The 19,783-nt window shown below is 37.3% G+C and overlaps 2 protein-coding genes across 5 annotated transcripts in view; one reads left to right on the plus strand and one right to left on the minus strand.

The window, feature by feature from the left end:
- The window catches only part of Dhc36C (Dynein heavy chain at 36C), a 64,905-nt gene extending 52,450 nt beyond the window's left edge, over positions 1–12,455 (minus strand). The window contains exons 1-20 of the mRNA XM_069498734.1: positions 12,222–12,455; positions 11,655–11,859; positions 11,410–11,545; positions 10,636–10,802; positions 10,109–10,262; positions 9,265–9,414; positions 7,593–7,784; positions 6,899–7,027; positions 6,032–6,279; positions 4,828–5,049; positions 3,844–3,925; positions 3,453–3,577; positions 3,188–3,365; positions 2,964–3,085; positions 2,330–2,614; positions 1,796–1,918; positions 1,571–1,724; positions 996–1,222; positions 576–720; positions 109–237 (exon numbers count right to left, since the gene is read on the minus strand). Of these exons, the coding sequence (XP_069354835.1) occupies positions 109–237; positions 576–720; positions 996–1,222; positions 1,571–1,724; positions 1,796–1,918; positions 2,330–2,614; positions 2,964–3,085; positions 3,188–3,365; positions 3,453–3,577; positions 3,844–3,925; positions 4,828–5,049; positions 6,032–6,279; positions 6,899–7,027; positions 7,593–7,784; positions 9,265–9,414; positions 10,109–10,262; positions 10,636–10,802; positions 11,410–11,545; positions 11,655–11,859; positions 12,222–12,441 (3,393 nt within the window). The 5' untranslated portion in view covers positions 12,442–12,455. The remainder of the gene's footprint in view (positions 1–108; positions 238–575; positions 721–995; positions 1,223–1,570; positions 1,725–1,795; positions 1,919–2,329; positions 2,615–2,963; positions 3,086–3,187; positions 3,366–3,452; positions 3,578–3,843; positions 3,926–4,827; positions 5,050–6,031; positions 6,280–6,898; positions 7,028–7,592; positions 7,785–9,264; positions 9,415–10,108; positions 10,263–10,635; positions 10,803–11,409; positions 11,546–11,654; positions 11,860–12,221) is intronic.
- Positions 12,456–12,815: 360 nt separating this feature from the next.
- Positions 12,816–17,886, plus strand: mEFTs (elongation factor Ts, mitochondrial). Of its 4 annotated transcripts, none has more exons than XM_034970786.2 (5): positions 12,825–12,931; positions 13,379–13,427; positions 15,144–15,293; positions 16,320–16,571; positions 17,256–17,886. In XM_034970786.2, the coding sequence occupies exons 2-5, from the start codon at positions 13,398–13,400 to the stop codon at positions 17,778–17,780; spliced, it is 957 nt and encodes a 318-aa protein (XP_034826677.1). In that variant the 5' UTR covers positions 12,825–12,931; positions 13,379–13,397; the 3' UTR covers positions 17,781–17,886. The 4 variants fall into 4 exon arrangements, with proteins under 4 accessions (XP_034826678.1, XP_034826677.1, XP_069354770.1 ...); XM_069498669.1 differs by lacking the exon at positions 13,379–13,427 and adding an exon at positions 13,679–13,820 and having other exon boundaries at positions 12,861–12,931; XM_069498673.1 differs by lacking the exon at positions 13,379–13,427 and adding an exon at positions 13,701–13,820 and having other exon boundaries at positions 12,871–12,931.
- Positions 17,887–19,783: the final 1,897 nt, after the last annotated feature.

Consider the following 19,783-nt stretch of genomic DNA (forward strand, 5'->3'; position numbering starts at 1 on the left):
CGTAACGCATGGCTGGTATTACTACTACGGGTAGTATATGACTCGTACAGCAATGGCAGTAAGTCTTGTTCTAGTACCACCGCAGTGAATGTGTTAAAAGCTACTTACAGCTTGTCCTGGCCAGATCAGGACCCATCGTTCGCGAGGGCACTCCAGGTAGTTGTCGTATGAAAGTGCCACGACGTGGTGGACCGACGCTTTCATTGCTTTCTCTAGTTCTAACAACCATTTTTCTACCTATTTCAGCAACAAAAAGACAATATTAAACTCTCTGCTATTAACCTGGCAAGCTTAGTATAAGGAGGGGACTATATCACGGATTTTAGCAACTACTTTATTTTTATGATAGCGACTTTAAAGTTTAAATCAACAAAATCGGTTTTGTCATTTGAGCTCCCGCTCTCGTGATGAATTAAAGAACGCTAAAATAAAATTCAACATTGAATCCACCGTCAGAGGTCTAGAGATCAAAGTTTTTGCGTTCACTGTAATCTACTGAACTTCTCTTGAATAGTGATAGTGAATTAGACTCCTCTTACACTTCAGTCATTCTCTATATTATAAACCGATAATACCTGTCCCCTCGCAGCGGCAGTATTAATGGTCATCGTAAGTTGTACGACTTCTCCCTCCGAGGACTTCATGTGCGTCACCACCAAGTCCTCCGTGAAGTTGAGCTTTGCGATGCCCTCGAAGCACTTCTTGAGGTGAGGTTGTACACTATATTATATACAAATTAAATGACATAAAAAGTTTGAAAATTATTATCTTTGCGTATATGACATTTTGAACCTGCAGCATCAGGATCGAGGAGCCCAAAGTTCAGTAAGGTAGGTATCCACATTCAATATCAATTCACAAATAGCAGAATCGGAGTCCTCACGGTTTTGGTAAGCATTGCCAATTCACATTATTCGCATTATTTGGGAGACAATTTCACATTTTATTTGGTACCCTAAATGTTTTCTTTTAACGTAACGTAGATGTATACGTACCGCATCGGATCTTTAGTTTCAGAAAGGATTTCAAGGAGCTCGTCGTTGGACAGGAAGAAGAAGCGTGGGAAGTAAAGACGTTTCTTCTCGAGGTATGCGTTGAGGCCTCGCTGGACCATCTCCAGTAGATTATTGGATTTGCGCAGTCGATCCAACATCTTATCTATGGTGATCACATCTAAGACACGCGGTTCGGTATATGCAGCTTTCATTATTTCACGCCACATCTGTTATGCGAAAGAGTATAATTAAATTAGTCACCACAGAAGAAGGACAGAGAACGGTAATTTTATCACTAAACTTGTGAAAGAGACTGGCAGTCTATACGGTGAACATCAGGAATTAAATTTGTATCCCATTGGTTATCACAGCCTTGTAGTAGTGCCTTTAGGCCATTTAAACCACGGTCCTATCTCATTTAGATCGTATGTCTAGTTCTACGGTAATTTGAAAATCAATTGTTGGGATCCTTAGAAGATAAATAACTATAACAACACCAAAAAAGTTTCTTGGAAAACTGATTCGACGGGTGAAAAGATTGCATTATATATTATCGATTGCATTATATACCATACCTTATCGACTGCGCTAAATCGACGTCCCTCTTCTGGGATTTGCTGCTGAATGTCAGGAGACGAAAAGATAGGCTCCAAATACATCCAGGTTGCTTGAACCTTCAACCATTCATCCAAAATTTCCTGAAGCAGTATTAGTTTTCCTTCCCAATCACTAAAATATTTTTTGTGGTTAAAATCTTAATATAATTTTAATTTAAATAGTACAATTTGGTATAATGTTACATGATAATCTCTTCAAACGGTTTTATGTATGGCGAATTCTTCATTGTCTGTGTTTTGACGATGTGGTCATCTAATAATAGCTGAATTTCATCTACACTTGACAAAATGTAAGTTCCAGTATCTCTGAAATCAAAACACGTAATTTGATTGATACCAGTAATGAATTATTAGTATTAAATGAATGAATAATAGGTGATTATATATCATTCATTCAAGAAAAACTAATTAAATAACAAATTAGCAACCTGAAATGGAAATGAGCAGGCCGTGTCTATGTTAGAATCAATATCTGGAACAAAAGTGTTCTGTAGAGAGCACATACCAGAAAGCGCAGTGTGGAATATCCTACAGCCAGTTGGATTGACGACCATAGCGGGTAGTGGGTGGATGAGGAAGGCGAAAGAGCACGTCAATATTCACGGTCGTGAGTGGTCGTGCTCTCAGGAAGGCCTATACGTCAAGCAGTGGACGCAAATAGGCTGATTGTTTGGTTTAAGAAAATTAAGTCATTGTATTATTTAGAATATTACGTACTTGTATGGCAAAATTTCGAATTTAAGTTCAGCCCACTCTCTTATCATCTTATCGAGAGCCTTTTCCAGGTTGTTTTCTTTCGTGGCCGCCTCTGATATACTCTCGAACTTTTCAATATAATCTACTAGATTAAAGTCAATGACTTTCGCTAGAGATAATTCTTCGTCTACAACGATCGGAAACCCAACAATGTCTGAAACTTTCTCCCAGTGCCTCGGTTTCATGCCAGGGTTACCAAGTGTTTGAATGATCGGCATGTGTGTCTTGAACTCCTCCATTTTCATTCTAAAAATGCACAAAGCAGAACTTAGAAGTAAATAAGTGTCTCTATATTTTATTTATGCAATGAATTTGTTACGGGCAAAGAGATTAACCAGACATTGCTATGAATGTAATCTCGGATTGGGCCTTTGACGACATACTTACCTGTTTTTCGTTAGGAAACTTCATTATGGATATCCTGCCACGGGGGAGCACGGTGGTTATGTCTGACCCTTACCGACTAAAAACCTCACGAAGTTCCATCTCACCGCTGACGATGGAGGACAAGGGATCCGCCGAAGCAGACATTAGGTGGCCCCAAAACAGTTAGAGGCATGCATAGACGATATTTATTCAATACGATTATACCCACCTGACTGATTGAGCTAATTGGAACGTAGCGGGAACGTCTTGAAATGATTTTTCTAGTTTATATACAGTCTTATAAAAATAACTAACATCGCCTTCTATGTCTTCAGGGTCGAAGCTTCCCACCTATATAAATAATAAACACGTTTAATACAATAAAATTGCAGGTTTTAGTTATGGCACTTGAGTTTTTTATGAAAATTACCCATCAATTATTGAAAAACTTACTCTTGCCGTCATCCAAGTGTTATGTTTTTCTAAGAATTCATAACCTGCGTCAAATAATTTCTTGAACGGTACGAGTTTATCATAAATTGCTTTCCTTTTCGGATATTGCGATAGTTCCCATCCAAATGCGGTTTCTTCTTCATTAAACTGGTCGATTGTAGATAAGGCGTTTGCTAATCTAAGAAAATTAAGGAAATTAAGGAATTTATCGTTGAGTTTTTTTTAATAAGTACTTAATTTTGAAGATATTCAGAACATTTATTACTTTTCATCCAAACGTCGAGCGCGAGTCACGTATTTAGACAATTCATTGATGTCACCCCAATACTGGAGCTCTTCACTTTGAGCATTGTAAATTTCTAAGTCATCGATGAATTTGGCAATTCGAACCTGTTAAAAATTAAAACAAATTACAGTACCCGGCAGAAAATATTGTGCATCGACCTTTGGAAAGAGATAGCGGTTTCGTAGAGCGTTGTCTCTGTCGTCGAGACCGACAAAACGTCACATAGGTATGAGTGACAGAGACAACGCTCTACGAAGCCGAAATCCCTTTCTAAAGGTCGATGTACAATATTTTCTTCAGGTTACTGCATGTATGTTCATCATAAATATACTTATGCAATTTCTAGCCATAAACGTAGGTAATAGCTTACTTGTAGTAACTCTTGGTACTCAATTTTCTTTTGTTCACAAATTGCTTTGCATTCTTCAACTACTGCAGGCATGCGGCCATACCTATTCGTAACAATAATTAAAAATTAATGTTTATTTGTTCGTTTTCTTCTCGCATCGTTCATCCGATTGAGTTAAAACTTTGCGTGAAGGTTTCTGACACAATAGGTACCATCAACATACAAGTCGCACTGAAACACATTTCGGGTACCTACAAGATATACTTACTTAGCCTATACTAAGTAATCTATATATATAAAAGGAAAAGGTGACTGACTGACTGACCGATCTATCAACGCACAGCTAAAACTACTGGACGGATCGCGCTGAAATTCGGCATGCAGATAGCTATTATGACGTAGGCATCCGCTAAGAATGGATTTTTTAAAATTCAACCCCTAAAGGGTTAAAATAGGGGTTTGCAGTTTGTATGAAAGTTTGTGAGTTTTGAAGTTAGAATCGCGAAATTTTGTAATATACACTAATCTATATATATAAAAGGAAAAGGTGACTGACTGACTGATCTATCAACGCACAGCTCAAACTACTGGACTGGTGGTGGGTAACCCTAATGGTGTTAAATAGGGGTTTGAAATTTGTGTTGTCCACGCGGACGAAGTCGCGGGCATAAGCTAGTATTACATAAAATGTGAGTTTGTGTGTATTTGAAGGGTAGGTATAATCTCAAAAACCAATGCACCTGTTTAAAAATTGTTTCACCATTCGAAAGGTTTACTATTCCAGGCTATTATTATTATGTTGTATAGAAGCAAGCGTTACTTTGCGGAAGTCCATGATATGCAATGAACCAGCTTATAATTTGCTATAATCCGTTGAAACGGTTCCAGGGGTCCGCTGTTTCAGTGGATTATAGCAAATTAAGCTTTTGGTTCATTGTATATTATTATTATGTTCTTATCTTATAAAATATCTTTAAAAAATATTATACGTGGTAAGAAACTTACCAGTGGAATGACTGATTGTTTGCTTTCATTTCTAGAGGAGTGAACACGGTATAGTCACTCAAGAATATAATATACCGCAACACGTTCCGAAGCTTGTCCTCCATCACGTCAAGAAGTGTCGCTTCCACCTTCTTGTTGTATTCGATCAAGTCCATTAAAGCAGCCGTATCTTGCGGTGGAGTGAGCAAAGTATTGGAGATTGATGAATATTCGTCGAAAATCCTTAAAAGGGTTTGAAATTCTCTTAACTAAGTACTTGATGAGCATCATAAGTTTTGGCCACAATTTATAGAAACTTAAAGATTGATTTTAAAACGGATGGATTTTTAAATATTCATCATCATCATCCAACATCAACGCATGGCAGGCCCGCGGCAACTGTGCACGGGTCTCCTCATCCTCAACTCTCTCAGAATGAGAAGACCACCACGCTCGCCAAGCGGATTGGCAGACTTAATACATCTTTGAAAACATTATGGAGAACTCTTAGGCATGCAGTTTTCTTCACAATTTTTTCCTTTTTTTCCTTAAATGCTTTAAACGCACATAATATTATCTCAGAAAAGTTGAAGGTGCAAACATCGAGCCCCGGAACCCATTACCAAGAGACTCAAGTTTTACCACTAGTCTATCACCGCTATTAAAACCGCTAAATAATATTAATCCAGACTAATCGTCAATTTCGTCATTATAAGGCCATGATGTTAAATCACTCGTATTACGTAATGCACAATTAGTTCATAATGACGACCAAGTTGCGTGAAAGCAAGTGTCCTGCCAACTCATCTCAGTAAAATCTACATTTTTTGGTGAGAGGCTTCGGCCGTGGCTTGTTACCACCCTACCGGCAAAGCCGTGCCGCCAAGCGATTTAGCGTTCCGATACAATGTCGGGTATAAAGCAAAAGGGGGGTGCGTTTAATAAAAACTGCCATACCCCTTCCAGGTTAGCCCACTACCATCTTAGACTGCATCATCACTTACCACCAGGTGAGGTTGCAGTCAAAGGCTAACTTGCATCTAAATATAAAAAACTTTTCGAACGTGCGCAGCGGGCGGTGCAGTAGTAGAGTTACAGAGGTAGCATATAGAAGACACTTAGCTGTACATGTAGCATGAAATTAATAAATTTAGATTTTTTATGAATTGTCCTTGACATCGCACATTATGATCTTTAAATATTGAGAAAAATATTAGGTACTTACGCTTTAATCATATTCTGGTAATCCTCAGTCATCCGCCTCAGCAACGTGTTAGCGAGCCGCGTGGCCGCCCCGCGCAGCGTGTTAATTAGATCGCCTCTCTGCATCCGGAACATGCCTATCACAATAGTCCCCTCTAACTTGGAAGGTATCTCCTTTGCCACGGTCACGTATTTGACGGCCTCTCTGCAGTATTCTTCGAAAGTTTTCTCGGGTACCGAGTTTATAAACTTTTCAACTTCATCTAGAGACTAAAACACAAAAACATCAATATTTCAATAAGTAGATACAATGCCACAATAGCGCAACGGTTCAAGGAGCGGCCTGAAATCCGAAAGGTCGGCTGTTTCAACCCTACCCTGTCGTACCTACTCCTAGCACAGGCTTTACACTTATTTGGAGAGGAAAGGGGAATTATAGTCATAATATTCTTCTGGTAGCCATAAAGTGGCCCTATTTTTCTTTGATTTTACGTCACGATAGCCTAATATTGTTCGACATATCGTCGATTCAGTATGAAACTGAGAGTTTCCCCACTCTAGTTCACTCTGATATAGGTCTGTAAGTAGAGAGTTCCACTCGTCATGGTTTTGCGCTGTCGCCTTAATCCGACTCCCCTGCGACTCGTTTGATAACGTCTATATTCAATTCAAGTGACAGGTTTTCCAACGCTGTGCTTTAGAATGCGAAGTTGTTGTTCTAACACCTTGGGAGTTGGGACCTCAACATGTATCCGTTTTTCGAACTATGTGCCCGCCGATTATTTCAGCTTCGCAACCCGTTGGAGCTTATTTGCAATAAAATTTCAATAAGTACTTCTTAATAAATAAATACTAATTAACAGTGGGTAAACTGTAAACACATAATCACCTCGCCATTGAGTAGACACACGAAGCTATCGAAATCTTGTACGCGCAGTTCAGGTCCAATTCTCTGTTCATTTATCAAATCAGCCACACTTGCTTTGTATTTCTCCACAATGTCATTGTCAATTATAGGCTATGTTCAATTAAAATACACGAATCATTTAAATTAAGTGTATAAATATTAATTATTGCAATAATATTAATTTGGGTAACCAATTAGTAGGTAGGTAAGTACCTATAATACGCGACAGGTCGAGATGACCCTTGGGATGGGGACGCCCCGCACACCCGCACAGCCCCCGCGCTAACACGGTGCGGAATAGCGCCGGTGATGTGCGGGGATACTTAAATTATTTATTTAATATAACAACAGAAACATAAACATAACTTTAAGGGTGTCTGGCAAGGGTTTGCCACGATACCTGCTAAGTGTCTGGCAATGTATGACGTGATTTCTAATAGGTACTAGGTACTCTTATTCTGAAGAAAATATAAAAAATTTACACTTTACACTTTTAGGTAAGATTTTTTACACCTTTATAAGTCCCAAGGCCACCATGATCCAAACAAACGTTCCTCCCAGTGTTAGGGACAATACGCGGAGAAACTTTCAACTTTTATAAAATAACGAAGGTCTTGCACGCGCTTGCTCGTAGTCCACTAGTTTATTATTTAGTAGTAAAACGATATAATCATACCCGGAGAGTAGCTCTATTTGTAATAACGTAATCTTGATACAACAAAGTCTCCAATCGCGGCGCTTGTCTACATGCATCAATTATGAAGTCGTACAAAAGGCACAGCTGATCGCGGAACTGCTTGAACGTCGGCTCGAAGCCTATGGCGTCTTCTTTGAAAGCCAAGTTTACAACGAATCCCTGGTTCTTTCCCTTTAATAAAATATTATCCTATTATAATGTAAAGGATTATTTGAATGATAAGCAAGCTTGGGAATGAGTTGCTTAATTACGGCTATGTGATAGTTCTAATAAGTTTATAGGTAAATAATTTTGTAAAGTGGTGATAATAAAAAGAATACCCGGCTGAGTTTGTTGTGGGCTCTTCTCAGACCTGGGCGCGTTTGAAACCCTCGTAGCTTTAGTTTTAAGAACGTATTAATTGTCACCACTACATCATATCATCTTACAAATAAAAATTTATGACAATCAGGAAGCGTAAAATTTTACCAATTCTGAATAAATGATTTGAGTTTGAATTTGAGTTTATTAATCATTTATAATATTCCGCGTGGACTACACAAATTTCAAACCCCTATTTCACCCCCTTAGGGATTCAATTTTCAAAAACCCTTTCATATCGGATGCCTACGTCATAATAGCTATCTGCATGCCAAATTTCAGCCCGATCCGTTCAGTAGATTGAGCTGTGCGTTGATAGATTAGTCAGTCATTCAGTCAGTCAGTCAGTCAGTCACCTTTTCCTTTTATATATTTAAGATACAAGAACTTCGATTTTTCTTCTTCTTCGTATTAATTTCATGTCCCAGGCTTATGGACACGAATCTGCAAGTATTTTTGCTTTTTCATTAAAATCTCAAACCAGTAGGCAGCCAGCCCCATAATCCATACTAATTATTATAAATGCGAAAGTGTGTCTGTCTGTCTGTCTGTCTGCTAGCTTTTCACAGCTCAACCGTTCAACCTATTTTAACGAAATTGGTACAGAGATAGCTTGCATCCCGTGGAAGGACATAGGCTACTTTTTATCCCGGAAAATTAAAGAGTTCCCACGGGATTTTCAAAAACCTAAATCCACGCGGACGAAGTCGCGGGCATCATCTAGTAGGTATTATTATAACTAATCGAAACCAGTAGGGCGATTGTCTAAACCCTGTATCAATCATTATTACAATTTCAATTGTTGTGATTGGCTGAATTTGTGCGATTCTTGTTGCAACAATGCATTGTAGCCAATAGTGAGAGAACGTTAATCAATCACAGATGATTGCGATCGTGACATTGTAGCTGTCATTCTTCCGCAATCGCGCAGCAGTTCTAATGACAACTATTAACTGCGTTTCCGTACAGAAAAAGAGATATTGGGATTTGGGTAAGTCTGTAAGTTCTGTACCCGAAGGGACCCTATTACTAAGCCTCCGCTGCATGTCCGTCCGTCTGTCTGTCAGCAGGCTGTATCTTGTGAACCGTAATTGGTAGAGGGTCGAAATATTCAGAAAACGTATATTTCTATTTCCGCTATAACAACAAATAATAAAAAATTCAAAATGGCCGCCATGAAAAAAAGTGTTATTTCTTGTACGATGGTATGGAACCCTTCGTGTGCGAGTCTGACTCGCAATTGACTTTTGTTCACTAGGCTCATTAAAACAATATCTCTTTATCGGCATACCCCAACATCCAGGATGTAATCCGTGAAGTCCTCCATCGACTTAAGGCACAGGGTCTGAAGGTTGTAAGTCATGATGCAGGATAAACAGTTATAAAATTTCTTCATTCTGACGACTTGTTTCGGATCCGGTATCTGCTTTTTCTTACTGCCCTGATGAAATGATTTTTTTTAATACTTCCTCTTTTTAGCTATCAGATTATGCTTCAATCAAGAATTAGAGCTCCAAAAATGGGCGTACTTACCTAAGATTACATTAATTCGCATAGAGCTGAAAATCTGTACAAATATATGGAACATCATTAGGTATAAACGAAATGTGAAACGTCCCCATCGATCCGACATTTGCAAAAAAAGATATTGAAGGTCAAAGTTCACAAATATGGGGTTTTTATGCGTTTTTCAGCCCAACGGTAATTTTTATCAAAAACATATGTGACACTAAATTATTGTAGATCATGCAATTTTATCTATAAAAATTGTTTGAGTTACCGTTTCTGAGATATTACGATTCAAATACATAGTTGAAAAAGTCGTTTTCTTCATAATTTGCAAAAGTACCCCGCTTGAATCATCACCATCATCATCTTTATAATGATGCTAGGATAATGCTAAAGAAGTATAAATGTTCTCGAGTAGAGACTGTGTCTCGGTGTAAGACCCCCGGCTAGGTGGAGTGATGACATCGAAATAGTTGCCATCGATTGGATGAGGTTTGAAAGGTCGAGGATAGGCAACGTTGGCGCTACTTATTCTTATTCTTGCATATTCTTGCGCAGACACATCCCTGCTAGATACTGTTGTCCAGGCTTTTTACGTGATACTAACAGAGCAACACAGTAAATACCTGTAAGAAGACCGCCTGTAGTGTAGGCAACCATTGCATCGTCAGCACGTTCCCCGCCGCCTCGATGTGGCGCTTGCACACGAAACAGAAGTCCTGTAGCTCATACGCCTCATTGGTCGTCATTATGTCCTTCATGCTGATCAACCGCAAGTCACTAAGGATAGTTTTTTAATGTTAAAAACTAGTTTTTAGTGGGTGCTAAGTTTTATCGATTGATAGCAGTGACAAAAAATTTAGTCTTGGACTGATAAACCAGGCGGTAGGTCTATGTTTGACAATTCCCTAGGTGCTCTTAATTAACGGATTTTAATTTTACGCTCGAATAGGAGGCCAAAGACTTAACCATTAGGCGCCATCTCCACGGGCGAGGGAATCGCAAAGAGTCCGACCTACTATCGTCGGTGATAGTATCGCTGTGGAGATTGATCTACAAAATCCGTGAAAGATCACGGATGGCCATGAGCAGTCAATATTCGTTTCCGCTGATCTATTGGACAGTAAGTATACCTAATATGTAAGAAAGTTACTTATATTGTTTCCACCAAATCTGTAGCACTTGAGCTATGCACGGGTTGACACTATGCAGGTTCTTATGCAGGTAACTCCTAGCGACTGCGTAGCGGTTTCGCCACGCATCGTCTTTCAAAGCCAACTCCCTCTTCAATGGAGTATCTTCGTCATCTAGGGATTCCTCCTACCACATAAAGTTTATAAATTAGTTCGAATGTAAGGCCTATTCTAAACCGCGATATGAATTCACAATGCAAGACATCGCGTTGCGGGTTCCAACTTCCATGCTATGAAGCGTATTGCTTCCCGAATGAACACTGATTTATAATACGAAGCATGACGTCCTAAACTGAAATGTTTTTAACGATTTTAATTTCATTTTATGATGATGATGCCCACGACTTCGTCCGCGTAGATTTGGGTTTTTAAAATCCCGTGGGAACTCTTTGATTTTACGGGATGAAAAGTTGTCTATATCCTTCCTCGGGATGCAAGCTATCTCTGTACCAAATTTCGTCAAAATCGGTTGAACGGATGGGCCGTGAAAGGCTAGCAGACAGACAGACACACTTTAGCATTTATAATATTAGTATGGATATGGAAGTATGGATTTTTATTTTATTCCATTACAAGTTAGTTAATTTGGCGCGTATTTATTCTGTATTATCCATACCTACGGCGTCTACAACAGGTAAGGTGGAGTCACTCAAACGTCAATTTTATTGGTTACGTTATGTACTAGTAGGTACCTCCTAATTAGCATTTGGGATATTTATGAGGGTAAATCTAACCGTGTTAGGATCCTTGAGCACGAAATCGACGATAGCCTTCTTCATGCTCATCATGAAATCTTCACGCATTTCATCCGTAGCCGTAAGCAGACATTCTCTCCACTTTTTCAGTTTCATTGATATTAAATTGTGGACCCTGCAAAGAACAATCTATTTTTTTGAAAAAAGTAGAAATTTGATGATGATGATGATGATGTGCCGATCCAGCTATGTGTATCTCCTTAACAACAACTACATCAGCTTACCGCAAAATCATTTTATTATCCAGCGGTGCAACATGTATAGTGTCTATGCCGTATCGTAAATAGTAATAATATCTCAACATATTCTTTTCATCGCCCGACGGAATTGCATCACCATCTTCACCAGGAGCCGATTGACATATCAGGTTCATTAACTTCGCTCTGAAATCTTCTCTGGCTTTTCTCATAGCTGTGAAGCTCTGCATCACTAGAGTTGAAAAGGGGATTAACGTGTTTGGCCTTTTGCGTGAAAATAAAAGAAAACGCGACAGAAAGTTATGTACATCGACCTTTAGAAGGAGATAGCAGATTTGTAGAGCGTTGTCTCTGTCGTTGAGACCGACAAAACGTCATAATATAGATATAAGTGATAGAGACGACGCTCTACAAGCCGAAAGGCCATCTAAAAGTCAACCTCCCGAAAAGAAGGCGGAGTTCTTAACCACTAAGATATTACCCCTTCTTCAAATCCTATAATAGGGAAGCCTAAAAAGTAAAAACTAACAAAAAACGTAACCTGCTTGTATTAATTAACGCTTCATAAAATGCTATCAAAATATTGCAATTTACCGCTGGATCTTTTTCTAGGACCTCCTTTAGAAGCTTGTAATTTCGCCGCTTTAGTTGTAGGCGGGGGTAGTTTCAAAATTTCCATCGGAAGTGAAAACAGGGGTCGAGTCTTAATTTTAAAGTCTTCCGGCATCTGAGTTTTTGGTATTTTGGGCAGCTTAACATCGGAAGACGAAGGTCCAGACTGTCCTTTCTTACGCGTTGGCTTACCTCGCTGCATATTCTATTTCTTATTATACTGACTGAAACAATAAATGTACCTAGGTAGCTAGTTATATGGAATAACCAGCTCTAAAGTTATTAGATGTGATGTGAGGAACAGTTTGTAAAATAAACGTCTTTTATTTCTTTCTTTTCTTTACCTAATCATTAAATTATTGCTAGCCGCTTAAACCATAACTTTCATTTTGTATTTTACAAAACAGAGTATTGACGAAACGAAGATTTTTACAGTTTACACAAAAAGAAAGATGCAATAGGTACATAGATTAATTATTGGTCTCGCTCCGCTATGCAATAACAAAAAGTTTTGACAGAAGAACTGTCAACTGTCAAAGTCAATTTGACAAAACGAGTAAAATGTCAATTTGATATTGTGAGTGATTGTGAGCACGATTGTGAGTTTTATAGTTCCTATTGAACATGAATTAAATTTTACTTGTGTTTTGTGATATTTTGTCAATAACTGTGCAATTATAAATAGTTAAATTGTAAGTGTACTTAATTCAACCCTACTATATCATTCAGCTCTATAAACTTTCAATAGAAACCAATCTTACCTTATAAAATTAATACCTAACCTAACCAAGGGACCTGGTTTTAATTATTATTAAACATTAGGTCTAGGGAAGTAATAGCTTAATTTTAGTTAAATTAACTAAGTAAATCACAAAAACTAATTAAATAAATAATTTGTAACTTGTTGATCACAGAGATTGATGAAAAAACTGTTATTGATTTTTCCATGGCAACAAGCTTACTTTTTTTAATATAGCTTCCAGCCAATGATAACTCTTCCATCTAAAAAGTTTATCTTAGAATAGTTTTTGTAGGTTTACTAATCTATCCCATGAATTTAAAAAAAATGTCTATATTATTTCAAAATATGCAAAATATTCGTTTTTGTATGTAATATAGCAAACTTTATGCTTTTATAGGATATAAAGTTTATAAATTATGAAGCAAGCAGTCAAATCCTATTCCACGGTAATTTGTTTGAATACAATTTATACAAGCTTAGCCAATAGCAATGTGTTATAATATAACTGCTACTCAGCACTTGCCTTAGCTAGCTATGGTAAGGTTTGTCCTTGATATAACGTAACAACTATAGCTCATGATGTCATAACAGCCTAGCCATAACAGGCTGAATTGAGGCCCACTACTAAATCACATAAGAGTAAAGTTGCTGTTTTATTAACCTTTATACTAAAGTCTACTTCATTAATTTCAAACAGTGATCTTATAGTGATATTTAAGTTTTTTAGTGTATGAATCAGTAAAAATATTGTTTAAAGTAACCATTGTAAGTTGGTGTTTGAGTGCAACTAATAAAATAAAAGGAACACAGCTGTAGTCATCATTATTATGTCTTATTGAGTGAGCATTATCCATTATCACAACTTCAGGGCACATTCTCACTAGGTATAATATGATAGTTTTTGGCTTACTGTTTATCTGAATATGGGTGCTTTTGTAAATAAGGAGGTTACCTGTTTACAGGTAAGTAATTTGTACTTACACAGACAATAGTCCCAAGCTAATAATAATTAATTTACATGCACATATTTTCCAATGAATTAATATAATCCTTTTAATTAAGTACTTAATTGTACTGGCAGTTGGGGACCATAAACCAGATTCTTTATAAAAGCTCCCTTAACATGATATAATTTTAATAAATCTTACGCTATGGTGGCTATAATTTAATTATACAGACATCAAACACTCAAAACTCAAATCATTTATTCAGATTGGGTATTATTGGGTACACGTACACTTTCTAAATTGTCACTTGCTAAATTTGCAATGTCAATGATGAGTTAGTTGTGATAATTAATTGTGTAAACCTTAAACTAAAGCTACTAGGGTTCCAAACGCACCCAGGTCTGAGAAATCCCATCTTACAGCAAATACCAGCTTAAACCTTAAATCTTGATAGCTCAGAAGTATAAATGGTGGACTAAAATCTAAAAGATTAAAATTCCATCTGATCATCATCATTGCTGTCCTCCTCTCACAAGATTTAGTGGAGGGGAATGCAAGTTGATCAAGCTTGAAATATTAATACAGATAGTATTACAATTTACAGTGGACCCCCGGTAATCCGACAAACGTTTTGCAGGGCAGTGTCGGACTATCGAATTTGTCGGATTATAGAGTACTGCCTAAGACCCCCTATAGTCCTGAATTTTTTACAAAAGAGTACCTTGTAATCCGACAAATTACGATTTAGGCGTCCTAAAATATCACATTTTTCTTTAATTGTCAGTGTTTTCTGATTTCGCTTCTGAGCTTGTGACGACATTACTACTGTACGAATACATAATACACAATGCATAAACAGAAAACAATGAACACACGCTAGACCACTCGGCTGTCTTCTTCAAACTGCAAATTTTAACTAAGCAATTAGAATCAAAACCCTACACATCGAGCACAATAGTATTGTCGCATAGGAGTTATAACTTGTTCAATCATGCATTAGCGAAGATTGTCATGTTGGATTACAGGGGGTGCCGGATTAGACAGGGGCCGGATTACCGGGGGTCCACTGTAATTTGGTTTGGTAGTTTGTTTGCCATAGTGGCCTGAGATTTGTAGCTCCATGTCAGCCATGTTATAATACCCAGTGAGACTTTGCTCTTAGATTCTAATGTGATGTGATAACAGTAACTATAATTTAATGGTCCCTAATTTCAGATGATACTACAACTGGTCAGGAGACTTCACATTAGTCCTGGCTGTCGTGCTGCTGAGTCCTCGCTGCTGGCTAAGTTGAGAAAGAAGACTGGCTATACTATAGCTAACTGCAAAAAGGCGCTTGAAATGAATAACAATGAATCTGATAAGGTGATATTGTAGTGTTACTACATTAGACAATGTTTAAATCTGTTGTTGTCATAAACCAATAATTAGTATTTTCAATTTTCGAAGTAAGATAACTGTATCAAGTGGGGTATCATATGAAAGGTCTTCACCTGTGCATTCTAAAACTTATTTTTATTTTTCTTATTGTAAAACAGAGACAGCAACATATTTAAACATTGTCTAATATAAAACACTGTTTTGTTTAATCAAACGAACTTCCAAGGTCCAACATATACATATTATATGTTTGGAGAGCAGTGGAGCTAAAACCAGGGTTGGCATTTGTATGTGTTGCATAAGAATTGCATGTTGTAATTACAAAACAGTTTTAACATGTTTTCAATCCTGTTTTAAAATGTTTTTTAAACTTTTTTGATAGCAAATTAAAATCATTTTTTTACTTTGACTTATCATTAACTAGCTGATGCCCGCGACTTCATCCGCGTGGAATTAGGTTTTTTAAAAATCCTGTGGAAACTCTTTGATTTTCCAGGATAAAAAGTAGCCTATGTCACTCCAGGTCTTTATCATTTATTGTCTTTTGAAACCAACAAACAAACAAACTTTCGCATTTATAATAAGGGTACTGATGTAAGTATGTTAGAAATTTGTATAATGAAAACAAAACAGCAAATTCAAAGAACGTACAGCAACTTTCCTATACCAAAATTTGTATAATGAAAACAAAACAGCAAATTCAAAGGACGTACAGCAACTTTCCTATACCAAAGTATCAAAAAAAACACTTGCTTCCACTCAACTCTGCAGGTTTATATTGGGCCTAAGCAGTTTTAAGTTTCAATAGGTGACATAGAAAATGAAATCCTATGTTATGCATCCAGTCATCATATTTTATATTAATTTTTATTATAATTTTCATGCTAAAGTACTTCATGTTGAATATTTATAAAGAAACGACATATTTCATTATAAAACTATCGGGAATTAAGATATACCGCGAGGTCTTAGTTCGGGGCGAACCACTAGTTATGCATGTATTGGTTACAGGCGGAAGCATGGTTGAATGAACAAGCTCAAGCTATGGGCTGGGCCAAAGCCACTAAGCTGGCCGGGCGAAAGGCTCTTCAAGGCCTTGTGGCTGTGAAGCACGACAAGAGCCATGGGGCTCTGGTAGAACTCAACTGTGAGACCGACTTTGTGGCTAAAAATGACAAGTTCCAGAAGGTTCTGGAAGATGCAACATTGGCATGTTACAAGTTTGCACATACTCACTTGCAGTCTAAGGGACATATCACAAAAGTAAGTTTTATTTTTTCCATCTTTCTAATAAAAATTTATAACTTACACATGACTTTTTGACAAACACATTTGTGCCATACATTTGATGTGTAAAAATCATAACTGAATAGTGAATAAATCTTTATTAGTAAAAGTTATTTTGCCAGTGTGTTTGTATTAAAACACAGGTTTTTTTTTTACTTTGACAATTTAGTACTATATGTATTACCCAGTTTCATTTATTAAGCTGCATATACCAACAGCTTGAGCAAAGTTGATAATAATTGATTTATGCACACAGACTGAGCACTCATCTTTTCAAGCCAAAATTTAAAATTGAAATGTTAAGCAACGCTGACCCATGGAAGTAACTGGTTGGGCGACCTACTTTGGAGGTCCGAATTTGACCTTTTAATGTCCTCTGTGCCTCGGAGAGCACATTAAGGCTTTGGTCCCGGTTATTATTGCCACTACCATCTGATAATAACTGTAGAAACCTAAGTCGAAATCTCGTCCTCTTAGTTGTACGTGAAACGTACATGTAACGGGTTGTATGTGAAAAGATCTTGGAACCCACCACATTATAATCCGAGGCAAACTCCTACCATATCGTTAATGGAAAAGGGGCACGACCAAAGTAATGAGGAATATGATGCAGAGAGATAGTAACAAACTGATTGATTTAATTAATTTCTTGGGTTACAGTTGGAGTTAGACAGTGAGCAACTTGGAAACCTATCAGCTGATGGAGGCAAAAAGTTGTCAGAAGTATTGGCGCTATTTATTGGGTCTGTCGGCGAAAACGCCATCCTACGACGAGCAGAGTGCTGGAAAGCGAATAGCAAAGATGTTAAAATTACTGCCTACACCCACCCAGCACCGGCTACACCCAGCGATTACTCTACGGGCAAATATGGAGCACTATTGGCTTACAAACAACCCAATGACGTAGAAGATGTCGGTAAACAGATATGCCAACATATCGTCGGATGTGCGCCGAGAAAAATAGGTGACAAAGAAAAAGACAAACCAGCAAAGAACTCTGATGATGAGACCTGTCTCATATTCCAGGAGTATTTATTAGACCCTTCTTACACAGTTGATGAAGTTCTACAGAGTAATAAAGTTGAAGTTCTAGATTACGTAAGGTTCTCATGCGGTGAAGTACCAGAGGCAGAAATGCCCGGTGTCGAAAAACAGCCATTAGACACAGTTCAGACCCTTCAGTAATAGTTATTATTAGAGGCTAAGCGTATGACTTATCAGCTGTAATAGAAATTAAGTCGTTAATAGGCAATAAATTTATTTGGCGAACAATAAACTATTTTTTAATTAATCGCTTTAAATTTTTGATTTAAATAAAAGTGCCTAAATATTAGTATGGTAACAACATTCGTCATGATTTTTGCTTGTGTCTGCGGAAAGTGCCTTTGACCCTTTCCATAGAAATTTCCTGCAGTCCTTTTTCCAAAGCATGGCTATTTGAGAGGGTTCAAAATCATAACCGTGATAGTGGAGAACTTCAGGTGATACAACGTGTAATGCGTACGTATTTCGTTCCCTCGTTCTGAAAGGCATTATGACGGCTGGTCGTAGAAAGCGTCCACAAGGACACATGGCGGCCAATTTAGGGGCTGAAACTGGAGTACCACTGTTCAGATTCAACTGTTGTAAATTATTAGAAAGTCGAAGTTCTTCTACAGCACCAGTAAAAGATTGTGTCGAGCGCAAAGCCAGCCTGGCATTTTGATTCTCAGGATTGTTTCGGAAGCAAACAGTTGATAACGATTTTTTCGTCACATTCCGGCTTTCTTTTGGTTTTTTTGTCCTCATTCTCACTGTCCTTATCTGAAACATCATCGGTATACATTAAATTCTGAAATTTTACTAAAATATGCTTTTTAAATATTATATTTAAACAAGGAGTGATGGAAATAACTGGTTTTAAATTTTTCTTCAAATGTCAAAATCAGATTATTGTCAACAGAGAGTCAGAAAATTACGTTTTCTACAAAATGATATAAAATTTTCACAAAATCTCAACAAATAGAACTACCTACTTCTTTATATTTTAGCTACCCTACCTATCTTTTTTTTGTAATAGAAATAGAAAGACTTATTCAAATAAACTTTTACAAGTAGGTACTTTTAAATCGTCAAATGCATCTGCTACTGGTACGGAATATTTTTCCTATCGAGAAGAGACAGCAAGAAACTCGGCGGTTGCTCTTTTCAAAGATTTAACTTACAATAATATTATTATTATACCATGTAATTGCAACCCGTAATCTAGTATCGTCATATCGTATTTTGATAGCTACATGATGATTGCAATTTTCTCTAATTGGTCGACGTCTCATTATTGGCTGAAATACATTGTTGCAGCAAGAATACCATAGATTCAGCCAATCACAACGATTATTGATATTGAAATTGTGTAGCAATGATTGCTGCAGCCGCATCACATTATTATGGCGAAATGTCTTGACTGTTCCGCAAGAGGACGAAGTTCCAGGTTCGAGTCTATGGTAAGAAAGACCTCTTCTAATTTGGCACACTTGGATAATATGCATATTTTCTCTATAATTAGATGGGCTATTTGTAATGGAATTAAAATATTGTGAGGAAGGTAGGTACCTAATTCGTAAGCTAAAGAAGCATGTTCTTTGTTTAGGTTTGTTAGGTTTATTATAGTGTTTTTTTTTTAACTGGGACAATATGGGGAAATCCAAAAGCATAGAAGATACAGGGAAACTGTTTTAGGAACACGTGCATAATAGTTATAGCAAGGTGAGATGTCATATTGAACATTTATTGAACATTTATTTTTATTAGGTTACCTACCAGTTACTTTCAAATTGTATGAAAAACATTTACTTAAATTTGACCAACTTCTGCTGTACCGATTTTTTCTTTCCATACCATGAAATAATTCTAACATGAAATGGAGTCGATTGGCGTTAAAAAAAATTGCCAATTTCATTGATTTTTATGGACAACTCACGCTTGACCAAAAAATTGATTATGCCAAAATTGTTTTCACAAAAAAAGTCCTACAGGTTCTATATCTTCTATGGTTTTGGATTTCCCCATACTGTCCCAGTTAAAAAAAACCGGCCAAGTGCGAGTCAGGCTCGCCCAATGAGGGTTCCGTACTACAGTCGTATTTTTTCGACATTTTGCACGATAATTCAAAAACTATGATGTATAAAAATCTGTTTTAGAATGTACAG

The sequence above is a fragment of the Maniola hyperantus genome, chromosome 1 (assembly GCF_902806685.2).
Source record: "Maniola hyperantus chromosome 1, iAphHyp1.2, whole genome shotgun sequence".
Lineage (NCBI taxonomy): Eukaryota > Metazoa > Arthropoda > Insecta > Lepidoptera > Nymphalidae > Maniola > Maniola hyperantus.

What these genes read in the sequence shown, in the direction of transcription:
- mEFTs (XM_034970786.2), top strand. Translation starts at nt 13,398, where the DNA reads ATGAAGCAAGCAGTCAAATCCTATTCCACG. An exon ending in CAGTCAAATCCTATTCCACG is followed by an intron (nt 13,428 to 15,143) that starts GTAATTTGTTTG and finishes CCCTAATTTCAG; the next exon opens with ATGATACTACAACTGGTCAG. An exon ending in CTAAGGGACATATCACAAAA is followed by an intron (nt 16,572 to 17,255) that starts GTAAGTTTTATT and finishes CTTGGGTTACAG; the next exon opens with TTGGAGTTAGACAGTGAGCA.